The following is a 15,235-nucleotide window of genomic DNA, read 5'->3' as shown; positions in this document are numbered from 1 at the left end:
TGACATCTTGACACTTTGCTCTGAGAGACAAGTCTTGAACAAGCCAGTGTTAATCAGTCCACTCCAGAACTGGCAGAGACCCCCATCAGGGCCCTAGTGGACAGAGAGATAGCAGCCCAGTGACTTATCTCCCCCTCCCACACCGTGCCAATGTACTACCTCTAAGATATACTAGAAACTCTGTGGTCAAATGTAGAAGCTGGTAGGCTCCCTTCAGTTAAAGGGTCTTGACTTAGAAGCCGTGGCTCTGAGCCAATTTGATGTTTTTGCATGTTTCTGTTTCCTGGAACATGCCCAAGGATTATTCAAGACACCTAACATGGATGGAAGAAAGGGTCCTCTCATCTTTGAATGAGTCCTGCAAATACTGCTCAGATAGAAGTGATTGGTTAATTGGAACTTAAGGTAGGGTGCATTGTAATTTATGTTTTATACTATCACCCATGTCTACTAACATTACCAGCTTGAGTCCATAATTTCTGTTGAATATAACAGCGGCCATCGTTAATATTACCTTTAACTATCCGCGCAGCATTCTGCAGGTTCACTTGATGGACTTTCCTGTGTGACAGCTATCTATTTATCTTACAAAGGATGTGCAACTTTCTACAAACACATTTTAGAAGGTTTTTGGTTTTTTTTGTTTTTGTTTTGTAAAATCTGCTGGGAACATGTAGTATGATACGTGAGTCTGGCATAAATGTGTGAAAAATGACACATCAGAGCATCCAACCAGCCAGGTTTCTGGGTCCCAATATAACCCTTATCAGCCACCGCAGCATGAGTTAGCAATCCACCAGAGTGAGTCTGATGACCCTGTTATACAAAGTATACCACCAACGCCTGAGAGGCATAACTGGATATGTCATGTAAATGACAAAACCACAAACTGTCAGCTCGAAGAAGACCATTGAGAAAAGGAACAGCTTTCTGGGTGACTGCAGTTCACACGCACGCCCTCCCCTCAATCTGAGTTATCGAATCCGCCCAGCATCAGCAGCAGTCAACAAGACGGAACTTAAAAAAGAAAGAAAGAAAGAAAGAAAGAAAGAATGGGATAAAGTGGTAGTCTGACAGATTCAGTGTCTAAAGGGAAGGACTGGGAGACACGAACAGAGAGGATGGACTGGAGACATAAAACTGTGGCTGTGTTTTTTCTGCTCTGTTCCCTCACAGGTGAGATTATCATACAAATTCACAGTCAGTTTTTTTCTACCTATTTATCTATTTTTGTGTTGATCTCTATCAACCTCACCAAAAAATGTTCTTTCAATTTAGCTTAGATTTCTCATTTTGAAGACATTTTTAAAAATGAAATGAAAATCCTTTTCAGAATATTCATGCCTTTATTGATGATGAAATTAATGACAACAAGTGATATACAGGAGAGAGTTACTGTAACTTTGAAAGTTTTGGCACAACAGAGACAGATATGTGTTTTTCCAGCACACATTATTTGTAAGGGTACCATGCTGTGTACATTATAACTTCATATACAAGAATTCCAAACTTTTAAGACAAAGCGCCCGAGCAATTTACCCAATAATCAATCAAATCGACCTGACCCTAAATCAAATTCCTGGTATGTTAAAACTCAGTTAGTTGATTCTAGCCAGATTCTAATTCTGATTCTGATTCTGCTACATGCTTTCACTATGTGCATACCGTTCAGATTTGGTTACATGTTTGACTATGATTTGGGTCATCATGGGTGCAGAAGGATTTTAGTTAGACACCTAAACACATTTGGCCCATTATCAAAGGTACTGGAAAGGTTACATGATGGTCTCTATGTACTGGTATTCTACATCAAACCTAGCTTTCCAGTTAAAAACCAAAGGGTGCTGATGCTGTGGTCTACCCATAGCAAGACTGCTCCAGGTGCAGCACAGCAGTCATACTGGAGGAAAATAATTGCAGGTCCATGTACATGCACACAATGGCTGTGGTGTAGTGGAATAAAACCCTGCAAGATAACGAATAATGGTTTTTCTGTCAAATCTTTAAGATATAAGGGCAATGGGCCAGACTCCAGATGTGTGCTCATCGTGTCATGCTAATGCCACATGTGATGACAAGTCTGACGGCTCTGGAAAAGTCTGTAACTGTATGTATGGCTTTGTTGGAAATGGGAGAACCTTCTGTCAAGGTAGTTTTTTTTTTTTTAATTTATGCTACACTACTATTCACTACACACCAGGATCAGCATTCACTTCTACAAATATCAGGAAAACATTTTTTCCTTCAAAAGCTATGGGTAGTTTTCTATCATCAAGTCATGTGTGCAACACGTCCTCATGTCTAGAACCCAAGCAAATTTACATTTTCTATACACTGCAATTTAAGTAACTCTGATGCTTACACCACGTTAACCATGATCATTTGAATTACAGTTTAAATTTACATTTTGAATTGAATGAATTGGAAAATTATCACTCAGTTTCTTTTGTTATCATGTGATCTTGTGCATTAAAAAAAAGGGAGCAAGATGCACAAAACAGTCTCTCTTCACTGTCAAAGTATAAAGTTTAAGCGGTGACTTTTTCTTCCAGACAAAGATGAGTGTCAGATTGGAGCCAATAAGATCTGTGGGCATCACACGTCTTGTCACAACACATACGGCAGTTATTATTGCACCTGTCTGTCTGGCTACAGCCCCTCCAACAGCATGTCTAGCTTCATTCCTAATGATGGAACCCACTGCCAGGGTACGTTCTGTTTGGGGGTATTACCATTATCACATCATCAATCATCTAAGTACAGAGAAATATACAAAGAAATACATTAATTCTTACATAAATTAGTTAAATGTTGACTTAAAACAGCATCATAAGCAGATTTTATTGGAAAACTCATTGACACCACATCACCACATATCTTCAGCGACAGATATGACGTGAATGAACTCTATCTGCCGATGCTTGGCGAGCCTTGCTTCTTATTATAATCTTCATATTGAATATCAAAGATGCAATCTGGAATTTATTTGAGCATATTAATGTAGGTATTGCTCATGTTTTATTGGGGTTTTACTCCAACATAGAGAAGAAGTGTTGGAGCATGCTTCTCTCATCACGCAAATACTCAAAGTACAGTCAGTTTACAGTCAAAATACATGCAAATATCCTCAAAACCATAGACTATAAATGTATAGACTTACAAGTAAAAACATATTCCACTCAATTAATCACAAGGTAAATAGGCTGGTATAGTCATGTAAATAGACCCTTTTCCCCAAGAGACTCCTTAACAAAATGAGCAAAACTGTCCAAAAAACTTTGGCCTTTTTCTGTGCAGGTGCAAATAAGATTCACAGTCAGCGTGTTAATACCAACTGCTAACCCTGCTTTCATTTTGGTTACAAAGACATCGATGAATGCCAAGTGTCAGGGCTGTGTGGAGAGGGGGGGCGATGCATGAACCTGGACGGGAGTTTCGAGTGTCACTGTGAGGTGGGGTACCAAGTCCATAATGGAGCACAGCCTTTTCACCCCCAACGAGACAAGGCCTCCTGCAAAGGTAAAACAACCTAAATAGACCGCTGATTCAAACTGTACTCAACCAGAAAATGTGATCAAACATTTCATCAAATTTAACCTAATGTATAGTGTCTTATTTGTTAAAAGGGAAACACGAACAGCATCAGCTAAGTTTTCAGTCAGAGAAGAGTTTACCAAGTTGACTCTGAGGTACTTTCCTGTCATTTTCTTCACTTTCTGGACATCAGTGCCCTGTCCATCCATTTGGCATTTCTACCAGGTTAAAATAAATACAGGGTTATTTTTTTCCCTCAAATACTACTACTACTACTACTACTACTACTACTACTACTACTTTTGGCTGCTCCTGTTAGGGGCCGCCACAGCGGATCATCCATTTCCATCTCTTCCTGTCCTCTGCATCTTCCTCCGTCACACCAGCCACCTGCATGTCCTCCCTCACCATATCCATAAACCTCCTCTTCGGCCTTCCTCTTTTCCTCTTCCCTGGCAGCTCCATATTCAGCATCCTTCTCCCAATATACCCAGCATCTCTCCATTAGCATATGTCCAAACCATCTCAATCTTGCCTCTCTTGCTTTGTCTCCAAATGGTCCAACCTGACCTGCCCCTTTAATATGCTTGATCCTAATCCTGTCCTTCTTCATCACTCCCAATGAAAATCTTAGCATCTTCAAATCTGCTGCCTCCTGTTTTTTCTTCAGTGCCACTGTCTTCAAACCGTACAACATAGCTGGCTTCACAACCATCTTGTAAACCTTCCCTTTAACTCCAACTGGTATCCTTCTGTCGCAAATCACTCCTGACACTCTTCTCCACCCACTCCACCCTGCCCTCGCGTCTTCATCTCTCTTCCGCACTCCCCATTACTTTGAACAGTTGACTCCAAGTACTTAAACTCATCCATCTTCGTCAACTCTACTTATTGCATCCTCATTATTCCACTGTCCTCCCTCTTGTTCACGCCTATATATTCCGTCTTGCTCCTACTGACTTTCATTCCTCTTCGCTCCAGTGCATAGCTCCACCTCTCCAGGCTCTCCTCAACCTGCTCCTACTCGCACTACAGATTACAATGTCATCCGCGAACATCATTGTCCATGGAGACTCCTGCCTGATCTCGTCCGTCAACCTGTTCATCACCATTGCACATAAGAAAGGGCTCAGAGCCGATCCTTGATGTAATCCCACCTCCACCTTGAACCTATCAGTAATTCCAACTGCACACCTCACCACTGTCACGTTGCCATCATACATATCCTGCACCACTCCAACATACTTTTGTGCAACTTCCGACTTCCTCATACAATACCACACCTCTCTCGGCACCCTGTCATATGCTTTCTCTAAATCCACAAAGACACAGTGTAATGCGTTCTGACCTTCTCTGTACTTCTATATCAACATTCTCAAATTAAACATCGCATGTGTAGTGCTCTTTCGTGGCATGAAACCATACTGCTGCTCACTAATCATCACCTCTCCTCTCATCCTAGCTTCTATTACTCTTTCCCATAACTTCATGCTGTGGCTTATACCTCTGTAGTTGCTACAGTTCTGCACATCACCCTTATTCTTGAAAATTGGTACCAGTATGCTTCTTCTCCACTCCTCAGGCATCCTCTCACTTTCTAAGATTGTGTTAAACAATCTAGTTAAAAACTCCACTGCCATCTCTCCTAAACATCTCCATGCCTCCACAGGTATGTCATCTGGACAAACCACCTTTCCACTCTTCATCTTCTTCATAGCTGACCTCACTTTATCCTTGCTAATCCACCCCACTTTCTGATTCACTATCCCCACATCATCGAACCTTCTTTCTCGCTCTTACTTTCTTCATTCATCAGCCCCTCAAAGTATTCCTTCCACCTTCTCAACACACCCTCCTCGCTTATCAGCACATTTCCATCTCTATCCTTGATTGCCCTAACCTACTGCACATCCGTCCCAGCTTGGTTCCTCTGTCTAGCCAATCAGTACAAGTCCTGCTCTCTTTCCTTAGTGTCTCACCTCTCATACAACTCATCATACACCTTTTCCTTTGCTTTCACCGCCTCTCTCTTCACTTTATGCCACATCTCCTTGTACTCCTGTCTGCATTCTTTATCTCTCTGACTATCCCACTTCTTCTTTGCCAACCTCTTCCTCTGTATACCTTGCTGTACTTTCTCGTTCCACCACCAAGTCTCCTTGTCTTCCTTCCTCTGTCCAGATGACACACCAAGTACCTTCCTAGCTGTCTTCCTCACTGTTTCTGCAGCTGTTGCCCAGCCATCTGGCAACCCTTCACTACCACCCAATGTCTGTCTTAACTCCTCCCTGAACTCCACACAGCATTCTTCCTTCTTCAACTTCCACCATTTGATCCTTGGCTCTGCCTTCACTCTCTTCCTCTTCTTGGTCTCCAAAGTCATCCTACAGACCACCATCCAATGCTGCCTAGCTACGTTCTCCCCAGTCACCACCTTGTAGTCTCCAATCCCTTTTAGATCGCACCTTCTACATAAGATATAGTCCACCTGTATGCACCTTCTTCCACTCTTATACGTCACCCTGTGTTCCTCCCTTTTCTTGAAATATCTATTCACCACAGCCATTTACGTCCTTTTCGCAAAATCCACCACCATCTGTCCTTTCACATTTCTCTCCTTGACACCATACCTGCCCATCACCTCCGTTCCCTTCACAAACATGCCCATTGAAGTCTGCTCCAATCACCACTCTCTCCTCCTTGGGTACACTCTCCACCACTTCATCCAACTCACTCCAGAATTCTTCTTTCTCTTCCATCTCACATCCAACTTATGGGGGCATATGTGCAGATAACATTCATCAACACACCTTTGATTTTCAGCTTCATACTCATCTCTCTGGCCAACAATCTCTTCACTTCCAACATACTCTTGACATACTCTTCCTTCAGAATTACCCCTATGCTGTTTCTCCTCCCATCACACCATGGTAGAAGAGTGTGAACCTACCTCCGATGCTCCTGGCCTTACTCCACTTTCACCTGGTCTCTTGCACACACAGTATATCTACCTTCCTTCTCTCCATCATATCAGACAGCTCTCTCCCTATGCCAGTCATAGTGCCAACATTCAAAGTTCTGACGCTCACCTCCACACTCCTAACCCTTCCTCCTCTCCCGCTGCCTCTGGACATGCCTTCCCCTCTCCTTCTCTTTCATCCAACAGTAGCATAGTTTCCACCAGCACCCTGCTGGCCAACAGTACCAGTGGTGGTCATCGGTAACCCTGGCCTCAACCAGTTCGATATGGAAATCTGATCTATGATCCACATAGTATTTGAGTTGGCAAAGGTTTTATGCCAGATGCCCTTCCTGGTGCAACCTTCCCCATTTTTCCAGGCTTGGGACTGGTAATAAGAAAGCACTGGCTTGTGCATCCTTGGTGGAAGTTTTTTTTTCTCAAATACTATATGAACCAAATCTGTTATCGAGATTCTTAGATGTTATTACAGTAAAACACTGCTATCTTAGTAATGAGTGAAATGGGATCTAAACAGACTAGGAAAATGAAAGTGGTGATCAGCTTACTCATGCTCAGTGTTGATTATAGTTGCAAACTTTGTTGTTGTTGTTTTTTTAAAGATTATTTTTTAGGCATGTTCCACCTTTATTGGATAGTGACAGTAGAGAAAAACAGGACAGGCAGAGAAGATGACATGCAGCAAAGGGCCCAGGTCAGATTCGAACCCAGGCCGCTGCGGTAAGGACTCAGCCTTATTTGGCATGTGCTCAACCAGGTGAGCCATCAGGGCACCCCTAAGTTTGTTTTCTTTACCAACCATCATTTAGCGGTCATAATGTAGCAATAGATTAATTTTTTAGCAGGAGAAATAGGGAAAGAAGATCATGAATTGTGAGTTCACCTGAAACTCTGCCCAGATGGAAAAATAAGTTTCCTGCCCCAGATCCAAACTATAATATTGTTTTTTTCATCATTTTCTTCCTGTCAGTGATTGACTGTGGCCAGCCTCCATCAGCAGAGGATATGATGTTGATGTCAGCTACGGGGACCAGGTACGGCAGCGTGGCTGTATTCGACTGTGATGACGGCTTGTTGTGGAGGAGTGGAAACAATACCTGTGTGTGTGGGGCTGATGGAGCATGGAAAGGACCAACCATGGTTTGTGAAGGTAACCTAAGGCATCATAACAACACAACACAACTCATCATATAAACATAGTATAGCATGGACATAGGCAACCGTGGGCCATTGGGTGCCAAGAGTGTGCAGGTTTTCCTTCCAAGCCATGACTACATCAGGTTGTTTCACAGATTAGTCAGTTCCCTTTGGTTGAAAGGTCGCAATCAGGGAAATCACCTGGTGTAGAGATGGGTTGAAAGGAAAACCAGGATATCAGTATGCATGTTCAGTAATCCAGGTTAGGAAATCAAAGAAAGTTGAATCAGTTCATATGGACATGTTTATTGAGAGAAACATTTCATCACTCATCCACGTGACCTCTTCAGTCTCACCTGACTGCAAGTATCCCCACCCTTCTAAACAATACAGTGGCATAACGACCAAAAACAACAACTGGTTTCATATGCAAGTTGGCGTGACCATTAACTAGAATTACAATGGCCATGTGTACTATTCACAGAGGATTGGGAAATGATTGCAATAACAGCATTGTAAGATGGCAGCGGGTACTCTTAGCCCCCCTCCCCAGTTCAGGAATGGTCGTTCCCTCTTCACATAGATGGCCTCTTTGACTCCCCATTCAAACCAGCGTTCCTCCCTATCAAAGATATGCACAGCCTCATCCTTGAAAGAGTAGTCACTCGACTCTGCAGTCTACACCCACCTACAGGCCAGTGGCCACTCTCTCAATGAGGATGTGCACATCCCTGACACCTGTAGTCAGTTGAGACTTAAGATGTCTCTTAGATAAGTGATGAAACATTTCTCTCTATAAACGTTGTGTCCAGATGAACTGATTCCCCTTTCTGTGAAAACCAGGATACATACGCTTGGCACCCCAGGGCACTTGCTTGTCTATGTGTGGTATAGCATAAAATGGGGTAATGCACCATAATGTGATGTGATGTGATGTGAAGTGATGTGATATGATATGAAGTGACAAGGCATGACGTGAATTGACTTTTCGTGTTTTGCTGTGATTTGTAATGTGATTTAAGGAAAGGAAAGTTGATTTTTCTAGTATTTCATCTGTTGTCAGGGCACTAAAGCCATAAACCTTGCACTCCATCTTAGCAATTGCAATCATGGTGAGGAAAAATCAGCATATTTTACTATTGCAACAAATCAGGTTGCACGTACTTTATGTACAATGTACATTTTGAAATCATAGTATAGCACTGTGCGGCATAGCATATAGTAGCATTTTGTACCATACCAGTACAAATGCCATTCAAAGGGCCACAACGCATGGTTACAGTTTTGGTAAAGGTAGCTGAAATGGAAATTATACAGCTGACCATGGCAGTGTTAGTACCACACTGTTTCCACAGACCACCACAAGAGAACCAAGGAAAGGCAAAGAAGGGTAAAGGACATGAATCTCTCTCTCTTTCACTCTCTATTCATGTGTGATTTAAATCCTTTTGTGAACCTGTAGTATCAGCAATAGTAGATGCAATAATAATTAATGATAACAACAATAATGAGAAAATGCAGCATCATGGACGGATGGAGGGAGGGAGATCCGGAGGGAGTGGAAAGCTGCTGAGAACGCCTGTTGGCCAATGTGAACAGTAACTGCAATTAACTGACTCCATGATGGGGAATACCTTCATCCATGAAACACCACAAGGGAGACAACAGACGGAGCAAACGGGACACTGCTTACAGAAAACACCGACAATCATAACTAACAAGTAAAAAGATGTAGCACATAAAAAAGCAGCTCAAACTCCAGATATTCCGCACTAATTCTATGGCAATTACTGTGGAATGAAACAAATTAATTGACAAACATTATGGGGTTTTTTTTTAGGAAATAAGAGAATGGTTATTTTGTCATCTGTGTACGCTGTTATTTTTTCAAATTAAAAGTGGTTTTTTGGGTTTTTGCTTTTTGTTCTGTTTGGGGGAGGGGGGTGTTATGACAGTGCTTAAGAGCCAACGGGTAAGGAAACCCACTCAGCTTAACACATGTCCATTTAAACTACCTGCTCATGAAAAACCAAAAAACAAAGCTGCAAAAAAACCATCTTTTCCTTATGGCAAAAGTTAATTTATTCAGTTCTGTGTGACACTATTTGGCCCCTCAGTGATTGACTGTGGCTCACCCCCTGCCTATCCTCACTCACACGTGCTGTGGAACCAGAGCTCCCGGATGGGCTCAGAGGTGGTTTATCTGTGTGACTCTGGATATGTTAATGTGGGCCAGGACAGTGTCTCTGTCTGTTCTCCCAGAGGCCAGTGGGAGGAGGCATCTGTGCTCTGCCAAGGTACCCCGACTGTCACTGTCTCATCAAACTATCTCTCACTTCCATTTGAGACAACGGTTAGGGTCAATTCACATTCACTTCGCTGATTTTAAAATTTAAGTCTAAACTCTAGTTTGGTTTATTGGTTTAGTTTATCCCCTTAAATGAAGGGAATAACATCAAATTGCATCTTTTTGTTGGACCTAATGAATCTGCATTAATTTTCTTTCTCTGCACCCAAGCATGCATGCATGTCTTAGTGAGCTTGCCAGTCCTTGTTCAGGTTGTGTGTGTGTGTGTGTGTGTGTGTGCGTGTGCACGTGTGTGTGTTGCTGAATTAGCTTTGGTTTGCATTTCTTTTTGCTTTACCAATACTATCTCAACTTTTCTTTCTTACTGATCATTTACATACGACATGGTCATAAGATCTTTTCTTACAGTAACACATTCCCAGTTTTGTGTTCTTAAGAAAAAATAATTCAGTGAATTGACTGAACTGAAACTGACTTGACCCTAACCCTGGTGTTGACAACACCTACTGTATTTTAATGGCATTACTGTGGTTCGTATTATTTTCCTTGTAGAGATCTTGTGTGGGAGTCCCCCAGTGATTAAATTTACTGAGCAGGTATGGGACGGTGACTCCACCCCAGGCAGAACTGTGCTCTATTCCTGCAAAGAGGGTTTTTTAAACAAAGGTGGCGATAATATGTCGCTCTGTACTGAAAACGGTCACTGGACTCAACCAGCCTTATCATGTCAAGGTAATTCAGTACCCAAATTATCAAACGATGTCAAATGATACTCTTTAGTTATTTCATCATCACAGCTACCTCCGGCTGTTTCTTGATTCAAGTTTCCCATTTCTTACAGATCATGATTTAGGCAATAGTCCTAAAATTTGCTAATAGGAAGTTTTTCCTCAATGAATTTTACTTCTATGTTAGAAATGCTTATGTTACAGTAGGTGCATTCTTTTCCCAATTGTAGACCTAAGATATCTTAATTTGCAACCAAGTTTTAGATTCATAATTCCACTTTCATGATGTCTCCTATCTCAGAGATATTATGTGGGGTGCCTCCTATACTGCCCCACACTGGGCATGAATGGAATGGCAGCTCCTCACCTGGGACCACAGTGTTTTATTACTGTAAAGACGGATTCTATGACAAGGAGGCAAATAATATTGCTTTGTGTACAGTTAATGGTTACTGGACAAAGACAAACATCTCATGCAAAGGTAACCACTTACTCCCGTGTGTTGGCATTTTGGTTTTTTCGCTGTCCAGTTATTTCGAATATTTTTTTAAAAATATACACATATATTGTCTCCAGGAGAGACTACAAAGATAATTGCATGAACTATATTGCAAAATGCAAATGTTTCAATCTTAGTGAGATGAAACTATTTGAGAGCCACCGACAGTTATACAGTCTAATGAAATGTCCCTCTTGTTCTAGAGGTGGACTGTGGTGTGCCTCCTCCCCAGCCTCATTCAGTCATGCTGTGGGATGGAGGGTCCACCATGGGCTCTCAGGTGGTTTACCAATGTATCTCTGGATATATCAATGTTGGAGGGGGAAATAAATCAGCTTGTACTGACATAGGACAATGGGATGAGGCCTTTGTGCTCTGCCAAGGTAATAACGTCATTCACTCAAACATCATAGTATTAGGTTAGCAAGCTCACCGCAGACTTATGTGACTAGACTATCTTAATGCTATAAGCAATAGAATAATAATAATTATTATTATTAGTAGTAGTAGTAGTAGTAGTAGTAATAGTAGTAGTAGAAGTAGTGGAAGCAGTAGTAATATTAGCCAGTATTATTATTATTATTATTACTAGTATGATATCACTTCTTTTTCAAACTTCTTTTTTTTGGGGGGCGGGGGGCAATTTTTGTGACCAACTTAGACAAACGTAATGTATTTCTTCTCAACTGCTGTACTTAAGTGGCTTGTCACCATTTCTGTTGTAGAAATTAAATGTGGGGAACCTGCTTTTAAACCGCACACTAAAGTGTTCTGGGACAACATGTCACACGTTGGCAGTGTGGTGTATTACCAATGTACAGAGGGCTACCACACCATGGGAGTGAAAAACTTCTCAGTGTGTGGAGAGAATGGACTTTGGGAGGATGTTGACCTGTGGTGTGAAGGTGCAGCTTTTGATGACTATCAAATGCCCAACTGCAGTATAGTTAGGCTTCACATGCAACAACTTCCACAAACAAAACTGAAATTGTAATATATTCCATCTTATCTCGGCAATATATTCTATATTTTCTATATTATCTTCTAACTGCACAAGAACCTAAACTCTGTACCTTGCTCACAAGGTGTATCCATTATCGCCTAAAATGTTGTTAATTGTATTTTATGGTCTATTCTGTTGCCTACCAACACAGGGATCGCCGACTTGGTCGGGCGTCCCTACAGACACAATTGGCAGTGTCTGCGGGTGGGAAGCCGGATGTGGGTATGTGTCCTGGTCGCTGCACTAGCACCTCCTCTGGTCGGTCAGGGCGCCTGGTGAGTGGGGAAGGGGAACTGGGGGGAATAGCATGATCCTCCCACGCGCTACATCCCCCTGGCGAAACTCCTCACTGTCAGGTGAAAAGTAACAGCTCGCAACTCCACATGTATCGGAAGAAGCATGTGGTAGTCTGCAGCTCTCCCCGGATCGGCAGAGGGGGTGGAGCAGAGACCGGGACGGCTCGGAAAATTGGGTAATTGGCCAAGTATAATTGGGGGAAAAAAAGGGCCAAAAAGAAAAAAAGTTATTGTAGTTTACTTTGAGCACCTTGCAAGTGTTAATATGGACTCTTTTCTTTGCATGTCACTTCCATATAGTATTAATATCACCAGAGGGGTCAGCTCTCTTGGTGCAAGTAGGGGGTTCAAATGCCTCAGCGATCTTTCTACAGGAATGAGTGAACATTTTGGACACACTGAGATTAAATGCTGGCCATCTGGGACAATCCCTTTAACCACTTTGGGATATACAAATGATCCATCTTGGGAGCAAAGTAAAAGGGGATTTTCCTATTTTCCTGTATATGCTGTCCAGCATCCGTCATAAATGTTTGCATGTTTTCTACTCTCGTATACTTGTTGATACATAACCTGTGCCAATTCATTTCTATGTGCAGAAATAAGCTGTGGTCCCCCAATAACTTATCCCCATACTAAGATCCACTGGGACCAAACCAGTAGACCCAGCAGTAAGGTGGTGTATGTGTGTATGTATGGATATTACCAAGAGAGCGGACATGGTATTTCAACATGTTCAATAACAGGAGAGTGGGGGAAAGTATCTATAAAATGCAAAGGTAGGGTAACAATATCTATTATGGAACTGAATTTTTCAATAGTGGGACCGACATGTGGGGTTGTTGATGTAGATAAAGTTATTTTGCTCTTGATTCCTTGATTGAACTCAAGTAGCTGATGGGAGTCTAGTGTTTGTTCAGAAATGTTATGAAGTAGTAGTTGTAGTTTTTGGTTTTGGCTCCACATCCTTCCCTGTTTTGCATTGTTACTGCGTCTATTGTTGTACTGTTTCAGGGGTATTTAATGTGAAATGTAATGATGTGTAAATTTCACATTCTCTCTCCAGACATGTTGGTTGTTTTCTTGATTGGGCAGTGCTCACTGTTGAATGACTATAGAGGATACACTGAATGCTGGTGCTTATTTCAATAGATATGCTGTGATTGCAGTTAACCCAGCGATGGCCTTTACTATATGTGTAAATTGTTGCATTGGACCAGAGTGTGAGATCAAACTATGATAGAGATGTAGATATGTGTATAATATATAGTCATGCTTATGAAGCTGCACAATACAATGCTGAAGCTGTCTTATTATTCACTTCTATGTTTTTGCAGTTTGTTGTATTTTAGGTGTGACTGTGCGTTATCTATTCTTCCTTGTCAGTTAACAGAGTTTAATGTCTTCCCAGCCAAATGTGGCCCGATTCCATTCCTGGCCAACTCAGAAGTGGTGTGGCATGACAGAAGTGTTGTGATCCATCGTTGTGTGGATGGATATCACAGCTGGAGGGGGAGCAACGTCTCCATATGTGACAACACTGGGGTTTGGCAGAAAGCCACGCTGACATGCATAGGTGAGTAACAAAACTGCAAGTTTTGCAAAAGCCTCACCATAATTGGTTTTATAAAAACTATTCTTGGTATTGTCAACGGAACAGGCAAGTAGCAGGAGCATGATAAGCAGGGTTATCAATGTATTTCATTGTGAAAGGAAAAGTAAATTGCTGAAGATTGGTAAGAACAAAAATATGAATGGCTGACTTGTGTTGGAGCTTATCTGTTTCATCTCTGCTTTATGTCTTTTTCCTTTTTGTCCCCCCCCTCTTTTTTATTTTGTTTTGTTTTGTGTTCCACCATTCATCTTACTGGTTAGCCAGCAAATACATTAAAGAGGTGGGTTCAGGGCGTCCGGGTGGTGGGGCTGTCTATTCCGTTGCCTACCAACACGGGGATCACCGGTTCGAATCCCCGTGTTACCTCCAGCTTGGGCGGGCATCCCTAAAGACACAATTGGCCGTGTCTGCGGGTGGGAAGCCAGATGTGGGTATGTGTCCTGGTTGCTGCACTAGTGCCTCCTCTGGTCAGTCGGGGTGTCTGCTCGGGGGGGGGGGGACTGGGGGGAATAGCATGATCCTCCCACGCGCTACATCCCCCTGGCGAAACTCCTGTGTCAGGTGAATGAAAGCTTGTTCAGAAAGCTGCAGCTCATCTGGTGTTCAACCGCCCTAAGTTCTTCCACACAACTCCCCTTCTCATGTCCCTACACTGGCTCCCAGTAGCTGCTCACATCCAGTTTAAGACTCTGGTGCTAGCCTACAGGGGAGTGAAAGGAACAGCTCCTTCCTATCTCCAGGCCATGGTCAAGCCCTACACCCCCGCCCGACCACTTCCCTCTGCTGCCTTGGGATGCCTGGTTGCCCCATCGCTCAGAGGCCCCTGCTGCCGATCGACCCGGTCACGGCTCTTTTCTGTCCTGGACCCACAGTGGTGGAATGAACTCCCTACTGATGTCAGGACAGCGGAGTCGCTGCCCATCTTTCGGCGCAGGTTGAAAACTCACCTCTTCAAGAACTACTACCCTGTTACTTGCTCTTAGCACTTATTGTATTCACTTATTTTTAAAAAAAAAAGCTCTTTCTTGCGCTTTTACTTTAGCACTGGTTTTGCTCTTAGATGCTTGTTTAGAGAGAGGATGTACTTATGACCTCTGATGACTAGTAGTTATGCTGATTTCGTACGTTAAATGAT

The 15,235-nt window shown here is 42.5% G+C and overlaps 1 protein-coding gene across 3 annotated transcripts in view; it reads left to right on the top strand.

Moving 5' to 3' along the window:
* The first annotated feature begins 361 nt into the window (after nucleotides 1-361).
* susd1 (sushi domain containing 1) overlaps nucleotides 362-15,235 on the top strand; it is a 55,507-nt gene continuing 40,633 nt past the window's right edge. The window contains exons 1-7 of one of the 3 annotated variants that reach the window (XM_056288833.1): nucleotides 362-405; nucleotides 1,093-1,176; nucleotides 2,009-2,149; nucleotides 2,553-2,708; nucleotides 3,367-3,519; nucleotides 7,485-7,664; nucleotides 13,897-14,061. In XM_056288833.1, the coding sequence (XP_056144808.1) occupies nucleotides 1,122-1,176; nucleotides 2,009-2,149; nucleotides 2,553-2,708; nucleotides 3,367-3,519; nucleotides 7,485-7,664; nucleotides 13,897-14,061 (850 nt within the window). In that variant the 5' untranslated portion in view covers nucleotides 362-405; nucleotides 1,093-1,121. Of the gene's footprint in view, nucleotides 406-879; nucleotides 1,177-2,008; nucleotides 2,150-2,552; nucleotides 2,709-3,366; nucleotides 3,520-7,484; nucleotides 7,665-13,896; nucleotides 14,062-15,235 lie in introns of those variants that run through there. The other 2 variants (XM_056288834.1, XM_056288835.1) reach the window with 2 other exon arrangements.

Source organism: Lampris incognitus, chromosome 1 (assembly GCF_029633865.1).
Source record: "Lampris incognitus isolate fLamInc1 chromosome 1, fLamInc1.hap2, whole genome shotgun sequence".
Taxonomy (NCBI): domain Eukaryota; kingdom Metazoa; phylum Chordata; class Actinopteri; order Lampriformes; family Lampridae; genus Lampris; species Lampris incognitus.
The sequence above is the reverse complement of the archived record's forward strand: the minus strand, read 5'-3'. Positions and strand labels throughout refer to the sequence as shown.